At 42.9% G+C, this 18,894-nt stretch overlaps 1 protein-coding gene across 2 annotated transcripts in view; it reads left to right on the forward strand.

The window, feature by feature from the left end:
- nadsyn1 (NAD synthetase 1) overlaps positions 1 to 18,894 on the forward strand; it is a 41,115-nt gene that overhangs the window by 2,549 nt on the left and 19,672 nt on the right. The window contains exons 2-10 of one of the 2 annotated variants that reach the window (XM_061815544.1): positions 1,515 to 1,619; positions 2,379 to 2,495; positions 5,086 to 5,139; positions 8,260 to 8,349; positions 13,051 to 13,102; positions 13,185 to 13,273; positions 13,375 to 13,492; positions 15,040 to 15,171; positions 17,510 to 17,581. In XM_061815544.1, the coding sequence (XP_061671528.1) occupies positions 1,515 to 1,619; positions 2,379 to 2,495; positions 5,086 to 5,139; positions 8,260 to 8,349; positions 13,051 to 13,102; positions 13,185 to 13,273; positions 13,375 to 13,492; positions 15,040 to 15,171; positions 17,510 to 17,581 (829 nt within the window). The remainder of the gene's footprint in view (positions 1 to 1,514; positions 1,620 to 2,378; positions 2,496 to 5,085; positions 5,140 to 8,259; positions 8,350 to 13,050; positions 13,103 to 13,184; positions 13,274 to 13,374; positions 13,493 to 15,039; positions 15,172 to 17,509; positions 17,582 to 18,894) is intronic. The other variant, XM_061815545.1, reaches the window with a different exon arrangement.

The following is an 18,894-nucleotide window of genomic DNA, read 5'->3' on the forward strand; positions in this document are numbered from 1 at the left end:
AACTAAGCTTTGAGATCTACGGGGGGGGGGGGTGGAGTTAAGTGTGTGACCATAAAATGTTCACCGTGCTGACTTGGGAGCAGAGAGGTGGGCGAGATCTATGCTCGTGACATTGATAAGCTTGTGAAATTCGAATGACCAAATTCCTGCCTTCTCGGCAGAAAAGCGTCTGACGCTCAGGAATGAGTGTACGACTTTAATTCCTATTTCACGTTTACTGTTGCACCATAGAGACAATAGTACTTCCCAAATACGAGAAAAAGTTGGTTAAGTAAAATGTCATCTTTGATGTTCAAACTGATGTTCATAATATAATTTATAAAACCTGCACGTTAAAATTGGTGATCATCCTTTGATCAAGCTTGCAGCCCCCAGACCCTGGCAATTTTTCAGTCTTTTTTCATTCACATTACATGCCTGTATATAGAGGGAGTGATGGGGGCAGCATTCAGATTGAAAAGTGTCATATATTTTAAAGAAGATAAGATGATGTTTGATGTGACAGGCGAGAGATTTTTCAAGAATTTTACAAATTACCTGAAGGTTGGGGATGGGATGAAAATTGTCCAGGTTTCCATGATTCAGTCCAGGTGTTTTGACTGTCTGTGGTGGCAACAAGCTTTAAGGTGGAATGGACAGAATCATAAGAGCCTGATGAGTTGATGAATAAGTGATGTGAAATGATTTGACGTGGGGATGGGAAATGGTCCAGTGAGCAGATGGAAAGGTTGTTCTTTAAAAAAAATGAGAATACTGGAGGTGACAGTGCTGAATAAGCCATTCAGCGCCTCTAACATTATTTTTCACATGCAAGAGGCGTTATATGCATTGCCTACTTCATATTGAAGCGATGGCTCTTTTCTTTTGTTGCAATGCAGAATTTGAACTCGAGGCAACAATTGTTGACACCCAAAGGTGGAGGGATGCTACGCTCTTGTTCACCGGGGGTAAACCCCAATATACAGGCATGAAGCCGGGAGACAATAAGTATACCCCGCCTGATTCCTTCCCTGCCAGAGAAGTGACATACGATGTCCCTACAGCCAGCTTCTGTAGCCGGGGATCAGATCACCAAGCTCCCTGCCTTCAGCCATCGCTTAGCTCGCACTGCACACGATGGGTCCTCCCACAGGTCGTAACCCCATGGGAAGGGGGACCCACATTACCCTTTTGGGCTGTGCCTGGCTGGGACCCATGGGTGCAGGCCCGGCCTCCAGGTAGTCGCCTTTGAGCCTTTCCACCAGGCCTGGGTCCAGAATAGGGCCCCGGTGACCTGTGTCCTGGCAAGGGAAACCTTGATCTATTTTTATTTTTCATCATAGGAGTCTTATAGCCGTGCTTTGTCTGGTCCTTCACCTAGGACTTGTTTGGCATGGGTGAACCTAGCAGGGGCGTGAAGCCCCTGACTACGTAGCTCCTAGGATCATTGGGACAAACAAACCCCACCATCATGATAATGTGACGGCTTCCGATGGGATCAGTGGCATAATCTCTCTTCAACAAATTCTTTCTAGGCGGCACGGTGGATCAGCTGGAAAGCGTTGGCCTCACAGTTCTGAGGTCCTGGGATCGATCCTGGCCCTGCCTGTATGGAGTTTAGATGTTCTCCCCGTGCCTGGGTGGGTTTTCTCTGGACATTCCGGTTTCCTCCCACATCCCAAAAACATGCAACATTAGTTGAACACTCTAAATTGCCCCTAGGTGTGAGTGCGGCTGTTTGTCTCGATGTACCCTGCCATTGGCTGGAAATCAGTTCAGGGTGTACCCCGCCTCCTGCCCGTTCCCTGCTGGGATAGGCTCCAGCAGTGTCTGGTCCCTCACTAAAAAAATGGATGGAAGTTCTTTCTAACTTTGTTTTGGAAGTTCCCATAACTCTGTGGCTATTCATCGGACTAGAACTATTTGACTTTTCAAAAATAAAAAAAAAGAGGCTTGAAATGATACATATAATGGTGAACTTCAAGAGGGTGGAAAAAAAACCTAAAGTACAAAAAACAAAACAAAATTGGCAACAATTTGGAAATCCACGACATGTTCCACTTAACTGCCTTTTGATTGTGCCACAACGGTAGTAGACAAAAATAGGCAAAATTTTGGAAGTAACAGACAAACGATGGCTAGCGTTAACTGGACACTATTTTTGGACACTCTTTTGTCTGTTACATCCGATATACATTAAATTGTGTTCGGTTAAATTAAGGTTCCTCAGTATATTGTTGTATCGCACAGCTCTAGTTACTGTATATGTATTCTCCATATTAATGTGTCAGTGTTCAATGTTCCTTGAATGCCTCAACAAAAACATGGATCAATTTCTTTGCCTTACCTTTCTTTCTATATATCAGCTGACAACTTTCTTGTCATCCTTATTTTTCTAGTGGGTATGGTTGTGCAGACCACTTTCATGAATCGGATACATTGCTACACTGCTTTGAAGTTCTCAAGAAGCTTCTAGAAACTCCCATCACTTTGGACATTATCTGTGATGTGGGAATGTAAGTATTTGCCGGCAAAAAAAGAAAAACAAATGTTGAACTAGAAGAACGCAAGGAACATCACTATTCAGACAAGTTTGCCTTGTATGATAGTAAAATGGTGTATGACTCTCAGCACCATACAGCAAAAATATTGGTCATTTCTGTCACTATCTGCTTCTTTTTCAGGCTTTAGTGTAGACACTGATTTCAAGCTTTGTCACAACAACTGTAGGTGGCACAAATATCAAAGAATCAGTTTGAAATTCCCAAGTGTCAAATTACAAACATATTGACTCTCAAAAGAAACGAGCATCCCAAAAGATTTGTGTGAATGATCAGTGTCCATTTTTTCCTCAGTTGTTAAGATTCCTTCAATAAAAAAAAAATGATAGTTTACCATCCCAATTTTACTTACAAGTTGAATATTGTGCCTTCCACATTTAATGCCAGTCAATTTCTGTTTAAAGTCTCCCCCCATCCACGCCCATTTACTTTTGCTGTAACCACTAACACTAATGTTAGCTGTCTTCTTTTTCCAGTGCTTGACAGATTTATTTTTTGTAATTAACTTTTTGATGGTTTTCTTTGAAAACAAGACATAGTCTTGCTAAACAGAACATAGGGTACATATAAACACGACACTTTTGGAGGGAGGAGCAGCGGCTTTAATCTGAGCCCATCCTGGATGGTCAACCTTCTCACCCTGTATCTCTAAGGCCCATGCAGAGGAAAACTAATTTCGTCCGCTTGCATCCAGGATCTTGTTCTTTCAGTAATGACCCACAGCTCGTGACCATAGATGAGGGTAGGAACATAAATTGACGGGTAAATTGAGAGCCTCGCCTTTCGACTTAGCTTCATCTTTATCACAACACACTGATACAAAGTCCGCATCACTGCAGATGCTCCACCGATTCACCTGTTGATCTCCCACTCCATTCTTCCCTCACTTGTGAACAAGACCCAAAGATACTTAAATTCATCCCTGACCTGGAGAGAGCACGCCACCGTTGTATGACAGAGGACCATGGTCTTAGATTTGGAGGTGCTGCTTCTCACCCCAGCCTCGTCACACTCCGATGCGAACCGCTCCAATGAGAGTTGGAGATCACGGCTTGATGAATCCAACAGAACCACATCATCTGCAAAAAGCAAAGATGCAATACTGAGGCCACCAACCTGGACCCTTTCTACGCCTAGGCTGAGGCTAGAAATTTGGTCCTTAAACGTTATAAATAGAATCGGTGACAAAGGACAGCCTTGGTGTTGTCCAACTTTGACGGGAAACGAGTCTGAATTACTGCCGGTAATCCGGACCAAACTCTGACATTGGTCGTAAAGTGACCGAACAGGCCGTATAAGTGGGTTTGGAACCCCATACTCCCGAAGCACACCCCACAGGATACACTATACACATTGTCGACAGTATACTGCTTCCTCTCCTGGGACGCCAAATGGTGGGCCAGATTTTCCTCAAAGTTGTCTGGAAGTATTTCTCCATGGTGTCACCGAACTCCACACATGCCCAACTTTTTGCTTCAGCGATCACCAATGCTGCATTGCGCTTAGCCAGCCCATAAGGTTCCCATGAGGTGTCCCACAGGCCAAAAATGCCGAATAGAACTCGTTCTTCAGCTTGGCAGCATCCCTCACCGTTGGTATCCATCAACTGGTTCGGGGATTGCTGCCGCCATGACAGCCACCTTACGCCCACAACTCCGGTTGGCTGCCTCAAATTGTAGTTTGCTTGCTTCAAAATGTTCAATACCCCAAAGTACGCTGAACGATGAAAATAAAGTCTCCTGTTGTTCTGGACCAAACAAATTGCCCAAGACATTTTCCTGGTGTGAATACTCAAGAGTTCCGTGAAGGGATTGCTGTGTTGTTCTGCTGCAATAAATCACTTCAGAGGTCAGGTGATGCTGTTTCATGTGACTTATTTTCCATCCATCCATCCATCCATCCATCCATCCATCCATCCATCCATCCATTTTCCAAACTGCTTATCCTCACAAGGGTTGCAAGAGTGCTGGAGCCTATCCCAGCTAGCTTCAGGCGAAAGGTGAACTACAGCCTGAACTGGTCTCCAGTCAGTTGCATGGCATATATTGACACCATCACTGCGCGGCAATCAATCCCACGTTGCCCGCAGCGAAATCTGGTGTGTGCATCACTGTACCATTCCTAACTTCCCCCACTTATTTTCCTTGTATTGTAATTTGACACTGTTGCAATGAAAATCATACAAGGCAAACTTTTCTGAAGAGTGAGCATTTCCTTTTCAGTTTAAATTGTCATTATTATAACCTGACTGTAGTACATGATAAACATGATCTGGGGAATAAAATCACCCTCTAGTGGCCTATTTTAGGCCTCTCGTTTGATTCGCACACACACCCCCCAAAAAAGAGGGTGTAATCCAGAAAATGCTTGATAACGGTTTATCCAGGCCTGTTTTGGGGATTTAAATTTTTTTTAGCTCCAAATGCAATTATAATATTTTTTTTTTTTGTAAAATTGTGAACTTCAATTTTAAATGAAACAGGAAATTTGTCCCATATTAAAATTACAGTCCTTGTATTTTATTGTTGTGTTATATTCCCCACAGGCCCGTCATGCATCGCAACGTACGCTACAACTGCCGGGTGATTTTTCTCAACAGGTAACTTTGAAAACTTGTTGCGTTCAATACAGTTTCTGAAATTTCTGAAAGGTACCATATTTTACCATATACTTTTTCAAGCATTTGAGACATATTACCGGATCTATGGTGCCTCAGTAAACATGTAATTATGAATTAAAATCGGTCGTGTTCGAAATCAGGTAGTGTAATTTTAATTCCTCCATTTATCCATGTCACTAGCGAAGATCTTTGCCTACCTCTCCGCACCTGAGCCAGCACTATTAACATAAACTAGGTGTCCTCTCACAAGTAGTGAGGGTTAGGTCTTCTATATGGAAAGAGGCGGTCTTCGCAAAGTGCAGACAAAACTGGGTCAAACAGATGTGGGTTTCAGAGGGGCCTTTTCTGGACACTCGTGACAAAACTAATGTGTTTCTTGAAATGAAATTGAGACTTTTATACTGAGTCCATGTTAGAGAGTCACACTACGGGCGCACAAATAGCGAAAATAGGGGACCTTTAAATGCAGGTAATGAAATAAACGCTCTAAACAAAACAACTAAAAAATGAGGAGTAATGAACATAAGAAAGAAACCATGCCAACTGCGAAGTTACCATGACACGGGGTCAATAAACTGAAATAAGTGATTCGGTGATATACTACACTTGTCACAGAGAGAGAGTAACCAACTTTGAATGACAAAATAACAGGCAAATTAATATGTCTGGAGATATAAAATAACACTGACACACAGAACACCATGTGAGCCATAAATTAATCAGTATTTCACTACATACATCACATGTATGGGTTCAAGTTTAAAAGTATAATATTAATATTTGTAAGATAGAATTACCTTTATCAGTGCCACAATAAGGAAATTGCTGTTTCAGTTGCAATAGGGTCCCGAGTTTTAATTTGTACTTTCTGTAATATGATCCATCTGATTTAATAGACTTACTTCCCCACCCTTACAGTTCAAAACAGAATCAATGAAGGCTAATTAATCCATGACATATATTTGACGATGGCATGTCGAAATCTTTTACACTTGGGGTTCATTCGGAATTTCAATCTGAAGCCCTCTGAGCATGCAGTGTGCTGCATTTTCTGTGGATTCATGAAAGAATGTGTAGGCTATCCACATGTGTTTGTGTGTTCGCAACTTTGAATAGTTGAGTTAACAATCGTTTCAAATAATATACTGAAATAACTGCCCTGCGGGATTGTTACTTACTAGAAAAAAAATGTAAACTGACAAATTTGGATAAATTGTTCTGGGTGTGAATTTGTATAGGTTGGCATTTTTGACGGACTGATTCTAATACAAGAAATATATTATTAAATATATACAAAATCTAGTGTAATGTGGGTTTTTCAATGATATACATGGCTGAGCTAAAATTGTATTTTTTACCGAAGCTGCTGTATTTGTTCCAGAAGCGATATGGTTTGGTTTCAAGTCGGCACAAACTCTAGAAGAAGGATGTGATTCAGCTCGATTATCTCTGACAAAGATATTAATACCTAAATACTAAATATTAAGAGTTGTCTGGGTTTTGATCTGCAACTTTTCAAGAATTTGCTGCTGACAATTGGTTTACAGTCTTTCAGCCAACATCGGGCCTCTGCAATTTTGAGGTTTGGCACCCAAAGGCATACCTATTTGCATTTTTTTTTTGTTTTTTGGCTTTCAAATATAAATTTAAAACAGGGGTCGGGAACCTTTGAGGCTGAGAGAGCCGTATATGCCAAAGTGTAATTTCAAAAGAGCCATGCAATATTTTAAACACTAAATACAGGTGTATTTGAGCATTTATGTAGAACCAAAACTTTTAGAGTACAATAAGTCTCTGAATTCTTTTAAATAACATTATCATGTTGCTAACCAATTATGACAGAAGCACTTTTTACCATTAATGTGACTTATGGTGCCGCATGGTTTTGCTGATGGCTTTATAGTCTTTCACACGTCGTTAGATTAAGCTTCATGGAGGCGTAGAGACTTCCATTTGTTGATCGTGAACAATTGCCATGGTGAACAGTTCTTGATTATCTTGTCTTTATGCGAAAATTTGTCATAAAGTTCATTGGAAACATCAGGCACAAATGCTTTGGCATACCCCTCCATCTGTGAATGGCTGTCCAGTCCTGCTAAAAATTGTAGAACTCCCCATCTTTTTTCTTTGCGCGATCGTTTGCACAATTAGCTGTTGCTACCTGCACCGCGCTGGACCCTTTTGCGCCTGCACACACCGATTGCTATACTGAACTACGCCAACTCCACTAGGACAAACTGTCTCTGCTCATTTGCGTTGCAGACGTGACTGAAATGACTTGTACAGTATGTAGTGATAGGGCTCTGCGAGCCATATGCAGCATCAAAAGAGCCAGATATGGCTCGCGAGCATAGGTTCCCGACCCCTGATTTAAATATATATATATATATATATATATATATATATATATATATATATATATATATATATATATATATATATATATATATATGTGTATATATATATATATATATATGTATGTATGTATTTTGAGGAAACTAACCCCATTTTTTTGGGGTGCGGGAGAAAATGCTCATTAGCAGTATATCGACTTTTTAAAAATAATTTTGAGGGCTAAAAATAATGTATTGTTCAACTCATTTGTAATGGCTTTCAATTATTTGTTGAGTTTAAGTATTTATTGATTTCATCAAAAGCTTTTTCTCTATCAAGTTTACAACTTTACTACTTACAATTTTTGTGTGGTGACATTCTGATTATGTTTATCACTCTTGATGGAGCTTTGACCTTTCCACACCAAAACCCAGGCTAGTGCGCTCCGAACTAGTGCAACTTGTGCATAAAGTGTTAAAGCCAGCTTGGATAAGAGGTGAAAGGTCAGTCCAGCTGTGATGTATCGAATGCCCTCAGGATGCAGATTGAGGTGTGTTGCAAATGCTTAGGCTACTGTAGGCATCTTGTCACAAGATTTATGAAAGCAGATCACAATTCCTTTAAAAGAGACTTTCTAACTTAAATTGAAGACACTATCCCTATGTTTGTTGGTTGAGGGTTGTCACATTCCTTACTAAACGAAATTGGATGAAAATCTAGATTAATCAACTAATGAATTAACTGATTTGTTCTTCCTCCCACTAGACAAATCCTACTTATCCGCCCAAAAATGCTGATGGCCAACCATGGCATCTACAGAGAGGTGCGCTGGTTCTCACCCTGGACAAAGTCTCGGTTGGTAAACATGAAGCTTTCAAGGCTAAAATGTATGAGTAGTTGTAGCACTTTATGATACAATGTTTTTATCTGAGAATGTTATTGCTAAGTATATTTCACAACCCCAATCAGTCAAAGTTAACAGGTGCTTACCGGAACTTTCTTCAAATAGTGCTTTCAAAATTGTGGTTGTGTGACTTTGATCGGTCCCAAATACTACTATTATTTGCATAATACGATGACCTTGTACTTCGCCCTGAATGATAACATTTCACTAACCAAGCCCTTTGGGGCAATTATAATGTATGTTTTAAATTTGTGGGGACTTGGCCTCACGGGAGTGGATCAAGCCCTCAGACCTTGTGTTTGACACCTGTGCTCGAGTCGGACAAAGAGTAATTTTCAAAGAAAAGAGAAGCCTTGCAGGGCTAAGCTTCTTCTTCTTTTACTTTCGGGTTGTCCTGATTTGGGGTCACCACAGCGTGTCATCTTTTTCCATGTAAGCCACAGCGTGTCATCTTTTTCCATCTAAGCCTATCACGTACATCTTCCTCACTAACACCCACAGTCTTCATGTCCTCCCTCACCACATCCATCAACCTTTTCTTTGGTCTTCCTCTTGCTCCTTTGTCTGGCCTCCATTCTCAGCACCCTTCTACCAATATACTCACTCTCTCGCCTCTGGACATGTCCAAACCATCGAAGTCTCCTCTTTCAAACCTTGTCTCCAAAACATCCAACTTTGGCTGTCCCTCTAATCAGCTCATTTCTAATCCTATCCAACCTGCTCACTCCGAGCGAGAACCTCAACATCGGAATTTCTGCGAACTGTTTCCGAAAATAAAACTATGCCAAACATCATGCCCTTGTCTTGGAGTCCTACATTTGGGTCTGCTCCTGCACCGTTGACCCGTGATAATCATTATTTTCTTCACGGTTATGTTTTGGTTAATCCTGTTTTTTTTCAAATGTCTGACACAAACACAGTACAAGTATACATGTTGTGCCTTACAATGCAGTACTTAAAGTGTATGGAATGTCTAATTTCTAACGCAAATTATCTTATTTATATGAAAATATATTTTCAACTGTACCATAAAATACATAACCTTATCGATGTTTTTACCAAAACATATAAGCGTTTATGAATTAAAGTCCGCAAACTTTGACCTAGTTTCCTGTGTCTGGAAAAATGCCTCCTTTCATGTGGCTGACCTCTGACGTCACGACAGGTAAACATCTTGTTGCGGGGCGAGCATTAGCCTGGAGCCTTTCGTATTTACACCGGAGAAAAATCCATTCGTTTCTAGAATTCCCTGGTCAACAGTCTGTCATATGCAGTGAAAATTTCACCCCGGACACCTTTACTCATGTCTGAGATGGGTTTTCAATGTTAAAACTAAGTGCCTACCATACAGCCAATTCCAACACCTGAACAGATCGTTGTTGCTAAAGGCACAAAACGTGAAGTTGGATCGGCCACTGAACCCGGACACTCTTCAACAAGCTCAGCCCCCCCCAACCCCCGAAAGTACCAAAACTGCGAAGAGCTTTTGTGAAAAGACAAGTTGCAGAAGTATGTTTTTTTTTCTGAAAAATTTTAGCACATGGTTGAATGATAGAGGTACATATCGCTCTTAGCAAAAAATATTTTATTCCCACAAATCGTTTGACTATTCTCAACTCGAAAAACAAGATAATAATGTGTACAAATGGTGGCACGGTGGAGCAGCTGGAAAGCGTTGGCCTCACTGTGCTGAGGATCTGTATTCAATCCCAGCCCTCACTGTGTGGTTTGCATGTTCTCCCCGTGCCTGCGTGGGTTTTCTCCGGGATCGCCAGTTCCTTCTGCTTGATGAGGTTAGGAAAGAAACACAGACAAAAATTAACAAATCCAGGAGCGTGGAAGGGGGTCCGGAGGCGGGCAACCCCCCCCCCCCCCCCCAACCCCAGTCTGGTGGCCATCGCCACCTCCTCTTGGACGGGAACGTGACAAGGCCGCGGTGCCATCGCCACCTCCTCCTGGACGGGAACATGAGAAGGCGGTGGCGTCATCACCACCTCCTGGACGGGAGCGTGAGGCGGCTGCGGAACCCCCACAGGTGGCACACCGCTGCATTGTTGCTCCCGTGCTGTTTGCCTTGGCGCTACAGCATCATTGGGGATAGCCTGGAGCAACTGGGATGATAAGGTCTTCCCCCTCTTAACAAGAGGAAAATTGCTCGCCTCATCTTTATTGGAATTCCCTCCATCCTCTGACTCAAATCCTCTGCACTACGTTTCTGAATCCTGTTCTTGAGAAAAACACGTTGCGGAGGCTCTTGCAGGACCATCTTCAATTGTAAATCCCATCCCTGTTCCTCAACGGCCGCCCGGAAGCCTGTCGCCACCGCGACGTGAGTGTGACGCGGTGATGAATCTGCTGCCAGGCGCAATGTGGGCTCGGTTGTGGGAGGAGTCGATGGATGCCGTGACACGAGAATCGGTCACCAGCGCGTCTGTCAAAACCGCGATGTGTGCTAGGCAAGGCGGCGGGTCTGTTCCCACTGTCACTTTAGATTGCAGTGCATTCGTTGATACAGCAACGTGGGCGTGGTGCGGTGGCAGATCCGTTTCCACGGCGACGTGAACGAGAGTAGGCAGAGAGTCAGTCGAAACTGCAACGTAGGCGTGTCGAGGTGGCTGATCCGTTCCCACTGCAACGTTCGCTTGGCTTGTTAGCGGATCCGTTGCCACTGCCGCGTGAGCAAAAGTCAGTGATGAGTCCGTCGCAGTTGCGACGTCAGCGTAGCTTGGCTGGTTGTCTCATCCTTGCTGGACCTGGGCCGTGAGAGCCGCCAATTCGGCGCTCTGCCGCTCTATCTCCGCCCGCATTTTGCGGCAGAACGCATTGTGATTTGGCGGCCCCTCCTCCCTCTGGGCTGGAAGCTTCGCCATCAGCTGCGGGTCTGCCGGTTTCACCGTTGCCGGCGAGGACTGGGAGGACGGTGTCTTAGTTGCCGCGCCGCGGGAGGCACAAGGGAGCGCCCGGCCTGGACGTCTCCTCTGGCCGCCACGCGGAGGTCCCGGTTAGATGGCCAAGTGGGTTCCCACAAACGGATTGGGGAACTCGCACCTACCGGGCGAAGACACTCCAGAGCTGGAGACGCGGGTAGGTGAAACAAACTGACTGGGATTGAAGATGGGGCGAAGAGATTCGTAATTGAAATAATCTGAGTAGTAGTCAGACAGCCAGTCATACAAATCAAGGTCCTCATCAAAGTGCGAAAAATCAGAGTTCAAAGGAATATGAGGTGCTGGACGGGTCGTGGTCGGGACATATTCGTAGCTCGCCGGCGGAGCGTATGACACGGAAGCCGAGGACGTCATGGAGCCCACCCGGATCGGACAGGCTTGGTCCTCCGGCAGTCGGTCTACCTTGCGTTGGTCCCGGCGACGCCGGGTCTTTCCTGCTGGGTCCTGTCTTGGCCAGATCATTCTGTCACGACCCATCGGAACGGAGGTAGGACCCAAATGCAGGAGGTCACGGGAGACGCAGAGGTAATTCGGGAAAAGCGTTTATTATTCAATGGTCGGGGATCGGGCAGTCAGTCAAGTGCAGCAGCGGTGCTTGCGATGTCGGGCGTAGAGAGCAGGTCAGCGGGCAGGCAGGAGTCGGTACACAGGAGAACGATCAAGGAAGGCAGAAGTGTCAAAGGAGTCAGGCTTACGAGGTCGGTCGGAGAAAAGGCGAAGGTCGGTACACACGGGTTGACGATCAGGGATACGAGAATGCTGGATCGGGGCATGAACCTCAACGATCTGGCGGAGGACCAATCGTCACCGGGTCCTATAAGTACCGGGCGTAATCAGCCAAAACAAGGTGCAGGTGTGTGCCGACTAATTGGCTGGCCACGCCCAGCCTGGGCAAGATGCCAGGAGCGTGACACATCTGGAGTATGCATGTTCTCACCGTGCCTGTATGGTTTTTCTCCTGGCACTCCAATTTCCTCCCGCATCCCCAAAACATGCATGATTGGTTGATTAAAGACTCTAAATTGCCTGTAAGTGTGAATTTGAGTATGAATGGTTGTTTGTTTGTATGTGCTCTGCGATCAAGCGAGGATAAGCCATACAGAAAATGGATGGATGGATGGATGGCTATATATACACTGCATCTGAAATAAGTATTTAGCACGTCACCATTTTTCTCACTCCTTCCTGTTCCTTCGTCCTTATGCTCTACTTTTTAAGATGCAATTGAAGTGGAAAATTCAACAGCTGTTATGAACAACCCAGTTAAACACGTGAAGAAAAGGAGGTGCAAAATGGCATGGAAAGCCAAGACAACACATAAAAAAAGTCAATAATCAAACTGCAATCTAGCCCCTTGTCAGTGCAAATGAATATCAGCTGGTTCACTAATATTTGCTGGCCTGCAAAACGTCTCACTGCCAAAGTGTGAGTCAAGACACATCTTATAATGGGGAAGAGCAGAGAGCTTTGAAGACCATCGCAAAGTAATTGTTGCGAACTACAACAACGACATTGGAAACAGGCGCATATCTAAGATTCCCTATGTTCCAGTGAGCTGGGTTGGGGTCATAGTAGTCTTTCATAAACATGGTATTTTGGACTGTAGGAGGAAGTATAGGTGGAGACTCAAGTATAAAATGTCAGTGTAACATATTTCAGCTTTGAAAAACATAATGTTGCCTTTTTTTCTTTTATATCTTAAAGGACAGTAGAGGAATACTTCCTACCAAGAATGATCCAACAGGTCACAGGGCAGGTAAATAAATGATCACCTTTATAAAGCGTTGACATGATTTTGTATGGTTAGTACAGTGGAAATTTCTGCCTCTACTCATCAGGACACGGTCCCATTTGGAGACTGTGTGCTCTCCACCATGGATACCTGTATTGGTACAGAGATGTGCGAAGAGTTATGGCACCCCATTAGGTAAAGTAACAGATTTTTTGCCACTAATTAGTCATCTCAAAATGTAGAAGCAACAAGAACTTTAGATCACTCTCTCCTTCATGAATGACTCTTTTATTTAGTCCTCATAGTCAGATGGGTCTTGATGGTGTTGAAATCTTCACAAATTCCTCTGCAAGCCACCATGAGCTGCGTAAAGCAGACCAAAGGCTCAGCTTGATCAAGTCAGCCACCACCAAGGTATAGCACTGGAAGAACATTAAGATTTAATGTGACAAAACATAAATATGAAACAAACAGTTGACATTTCACATTTTCGATTATTTACATCTGGCTCAGATACAGAGTACCATGACTCAGAAGGTTTTTTCCTATGGAAATGCATTGAAATGCCATAAATCCATTCCAGCCATAAATTCACAAGTTCTCACCAAGCTGTCAGTCTGCCAGAAGACCCGCCCAGGTGGTGGCAGAGGGTGCCACTTTTCTTTGACGGGGTTTACATTCCAAAAGCATGTTTCACCGTATTGTGACGCTCTGTCACTGGCGCCGGTTAACACTGATTGGCGTGTTGCCCTTTTGCGGTTGTACTATAAAGCAAAGCAGAGCATTTATAGATTTTCGTAAGAAACTAGTGAGTAAAAAGAATACAGAGCGGTATTGGCTTTTGCTTCCGGTCCCCAAACTGGTAGCAGCTTAAAGGGGAAATCCAGTGCTTTGCATGAACAGTGAATCCAATAGGTCACATTATGTGCACCCTTTTGACAACGTGATGTTAAATCTTCTGTCATTTAAAAGTGTTTTGAGAAAATTGTTATCGACAATTACGAATTTTCAGGGGTGCTGCCATTTTCAAGAGTCACATGACCTTCGTGCGCGGATGTGATGTGTAGCGTGCCAAAACAAAGGCTCAATTACATGGGACACCATTTATGCCCAGCGCCGATTTCTCGTATTTATCCTCATCTGATGAAGAAATAGCAGTATCGGTTGATCGGGAAGACGCAGGAATACTTCCATACTGATTTAACAGTATAATGTTGAATATTTAGATGGTTCTTCGGGTGGAATGACGCGGAGTCTTACTACTTGGAGGCCTATGCGCGACATAAGTGCATAAACAAAGCCCCCCAGGAGCTCTGGGCCGGTAGCCGCGGATGGTTCTTCGGACGGGAATGACGTGGAGTTTGACGAGCGAGCTCCGGCCACGGGCCGCGAGCCGAGCTTCCGGGCGGCGGAGGCCTTTAGCCCCGGACACCGAAGGTAGGCTAACGGCCTCCGCTGCCACCAAAGCTCGGCTAAAGGCCTCTGCCGCCAACGAAGCTTGGCTAACGGCCTCCCCGGACGTCGAATCTCGGCTCGTGGCCCGCCACCGGAGCTCACGGCCCGCCTTTGGCGGCTTCTGCCCGAAGACAGCTGGGAGAGCTTTCAGCACGCCTGCGACACTTGTGAGGATAAGTGGCTCAGATGATGGAAGGATGGTAATTGTAGCTTTATGACTCAGGGCTAAAGCTAAAGCTAGAGCTCACTCTCTAGTAGAGAGGGTAGTGTGAGCAGTTGCTGGAAACAAGACCTACTCTCAAAATAAGATGATTTCAATTATTGATATTTTGGTCGTTTCATTACAAATAATCCTCTTTACTGAACTGTATCTCTTGTCAAGATGTGCTGTAAATACTGTGAACTACAAGATGAACTGTATTTAATAACTGCCAAATTCAAGATCGGAATGTAGGATTTATCCACTCTTGTATTCAGCAATATTTGTACTTTGGGGATGCTTTCAGAGTGGAGGGATCTACCTGTATGCAAATCAGAAGGGGTGTGATGGAGACCGACTGTATTACGATGCTTGTGCCATGGTGGCCGTCAACGGGGACATAGTGGCACATGGAGCACAGTTTTCCTTGAATGACGTGGTAAGTCTGGAAATTCAAAGTCATGACTATGTATTGAGATCTGGTCCTATTATCAGATTTTGCTGCTGAACTTGAACAAAAACCATTATGACATCCCTCCCCCCCAGGAGGCTGACACACCGCGGCATACAACTTTCAAGCTCATGTTCACATTCAGTGGGGGTAATCGTATCGATTACAGTAATTAGCCAAATACTGAAGATGATGGTGCTGTAATCTATGGAGAAATTCTTACCACAGGGGAAAACATAAAATTCCCAACAGAAACAGAAAAAACTCAGAAAGATTTTGCTTTGCGACAGTGCCAAACATTGTTTCACTGTGCTCCCATGTGGCACTGCGCACAGTGACCATATTAACCATACTTTCTCCCAAAACAGTTGCATAAATAAATAATAAAAATAGTGATCATTCATCCATCTTAATTATTTTTTGTTCCTCCTGCATTGCAATGCAGCACCGAATAGCAAAACCAATTCCAACAGCCATTTTTCCTATATACACTGGATGCGTAATATAATAATCTACATATTTATATAATAATGAGCCACCCATTTTTACTTACAAATGGAAATGGTGGTCGCTGTGTGTAGGCTCCCATTGAACATGAATTTGAATGTGATCTGTTACTTCTGAATGATCAACCCAGCCCCATGCCAGTTCTAACAAGGCAACTCATTAAAAAATGGTTTAAGCTGTATTTAACCAGGTAAAAGATGAGTTAATAGACATCTGGTTTGCAGTAGTGACCTGACCAAGAAAGCAACAAATTAAACATCAAAGTCCAAATCAATCACATACAAATTTATTTCAATTGTTTATTTGCACCTGTCCTCTAAAGACGAAATAAAAGAAATCAGTTCATTTGGACAAATTTAAGGTCACATTGAGAATGGAAAAAGTTTGAAAATTAGTTATCCATGTCAAAATTATTTGACAACATAAAAACGTGGCATTTGAACATGGGTGTGTATACTTTTTATATCCACTCTAGCCATGTTCCTGTTTTTGTAATCTCTCCCTGGTGAACACGTTGTGCTGTTTAACAAGTGGAAACAATATAGTATAAGACCAATTCTTCATTTCTTATTTTACAAAGGCTTTACTTTAGAAATAAATGTACTATTTTAGATTGTGTGATATTGTTTAGGACTGGCAGTATGGTGGTGTAACTTCTTAGAGCATTGGCCTCACAATCCTGAGGATCGGAGTTCAAATCCCAGCCTTGCCTGTGTGTAGTTTGGATGTTCTCCCCGTGCCTGCGTGGGTTTGCATTAATTGGAGACTCAAAATTGCCCTTAGGTGTGATTGTGAATTGACTATTGTCTGTCCTGCGATTGGTTGGCGACCAGTTAAGGGTACCCCGCCTCATGCCCAATAATACCTGGGATAGGCTCCAGCACTCTCGTGACCCTCGTGAGGATAAGCGGCTCAGAAAATGGATAGATGGATGGATGATAATATTGAGTGATGACAATGAAAGTTGAGTTCTCTGACCCGCATTCTCGCGTGGGCTTGTCTCTTTCACCAGCAGCAAGTTCAAACCCCTGCCGGAGGTACTCAGCGTGGATAAATCTTTCAATTTCAAGCTTTTTTTTTTATATTTGTTTACAATAATTTTCCAGTTTTAGCCCATGAAAAAAAAACACATTTTTACCATGAAAATAGAACTGACATACAACCCTGATATGTTAAATCAAAGTTCCGTTGTAGTAATGAATAATAGTAGTTTAGGCTGCTTTCCGACACACGGAGGATGCAAGACCATATGTCTACTAATTAACTCGCTACAACTACAGGAAATGTTTGATTAAGGTTTTTGCTGTTAATGGGAGGTCAATCAGTTATTATATTCAAACAATCACATGAAGTACTTTTTCCCACACTGCACTGTGATTCTTACATTTTTTCTGTTCAGTAAAATATGGAAATATCACTGTCTCTATGGTATGGTATTGTAGCTTTGTTGGTTAAGCCATGATATGTGGAATATACAAAGGTTGAGAAGGTTCTCTTTCTCGGGCCCACATTCTCAAAAACAATTGAAAAAATACCCAAAACAATACAATCTTCACTCTCCAGCAAAATCCTCTTCTTCATTCATATACTCCTTGTGTTGGTTATTTAATTTAAATCAAAGATTCTTTTATTATGCTATATATCTGAATTAATATCTCTGTGGTTGTAACTCTGCTTTAAGATCAAGGAACATTTTAAGAGCAATTTTGGAGGAAATTATGCCAATCCCCTTACAAGTTTCACTTTTATGACAAATGTTATATGGAGAGAATGTCAGTTAACATCAAATGAAGTACTTGACATTGTTTTGTTTTTTTAGGAGGTGATAACAGCCACCTTGGACCTGGAGGATGTCCGCTGCTATAGAGGAGAGTCATGTCAGCTGCAGATGGTGAGCAACCTTTATGAATGGTACAGGTCCAAAGCTACACTTGTGGTCACAGCTTCACAACTTAAAATACACTCGTCATGGGCATGAGTGGAATTATACGTTTTTTTTAATGCTTTATTTCAACTGCTCTTTGGCATAGCTCAGTAGGTTCGGGGACAAGGCTTTAAGCAAAGGCTATTGCTTAAGATGAATGTGAAGCCTGCCTTACACATTCCAAAACAAGTTTGGAAGTTTGTTTTGGACCTTTGTAACTTTCACTTGTCTTGAGGTGAATTTGAAGGTATTTTCTTTTTCTTCATTATTCCATCCACTTAGCACAATTCAACATGGCAAAAGAACAGTTCAAAGAAACAATTAATGTCCCTATAATGTTAAAATAAAAATATCATAATTTTGACAGTGTTAACAAACCTAGCAAATTTGACCGATTAAAGTACGATACATATAATGAGGCTTCAAAGTTATGAAAAATCAAGTGTTCTCCCAGCTGTGAGACGTAGGCGTGTCTACTGAATGTGCTTAAATTTAAGTGGCATTCAAATTGACCCCTCCGTACAGGGCACTTAACCACGCCTCCTGAAGTCACGTCACCCCACTGTTGCTAACCTCAGACAAACATTAGACAAAATGGCGTCGCAGGAAGAAAAGTTCGAAAGCGAAATTGTCCGATTTACCATCTGATTTTTCACTCGCATTCTTACCGAATAGTGAAATATCGTTGTAGAGCAGACAGCAGGGCTTCAATTATTTCAGCGAGGGGTATTTCAATGGTATTTCCATGCATATCGACGGAGAAACCATCAATATTAGCGCGAGATCTTTCCGGAGTCAGAGGAAGACCGAGAAGCCATATAATATATTATAACCCAAAGACGAATTCGTCATTGACAGTTTCCTATTTTCGTGTTACCTATCACACTTGTGAGCCGTTAGTGAACCGCCGTATGAAGGAAAAGAAGAAGGCGAGGCTTGATTTACGAGTTGTTTCTCCCGTTTTCTTTGTGTAACGTCACGCGCTCCCCTCAATAATTATTCTTGAATTAGTGCCGAACCTACGTAAGTCCCAACCGAGTACGACAATCACTACTTCAGTGTCCTCAAACATCCTTCCTTCAGTCTTGGTGTCTCGGTGCACGTCGAAGGCTTTTAGGACTCGCTGATCAGGTTTAGCTTAGCTCGCTAGCCACCAACAAAGAAACACGTTTGTGCAGTCAGGTCCTCGCAACATATCGCTCAACACAGATCAAGTGTGTCAATCATTCACACGTAGCTATGTTATGCAAGTGAAGAACTGCTAATTTATTTATATGAGA

The sequence above is a fragment of the Syngnathoides biaculeatus genome, chromosome 3 (genome assembly GCF_019802595.1).
Source record: "Syngnathoides biaculeatus isolate LvHL_M chromosome 3, ASM1980259v1, whole genome shotgun sequence".
Lineage (NCBI taxonomy): Eukaryota > Metazoa > Chordata > Actinopteri > Syngnathiformes > Syngnathidae > Syngnathoides > Syngnathoides biaculeatus.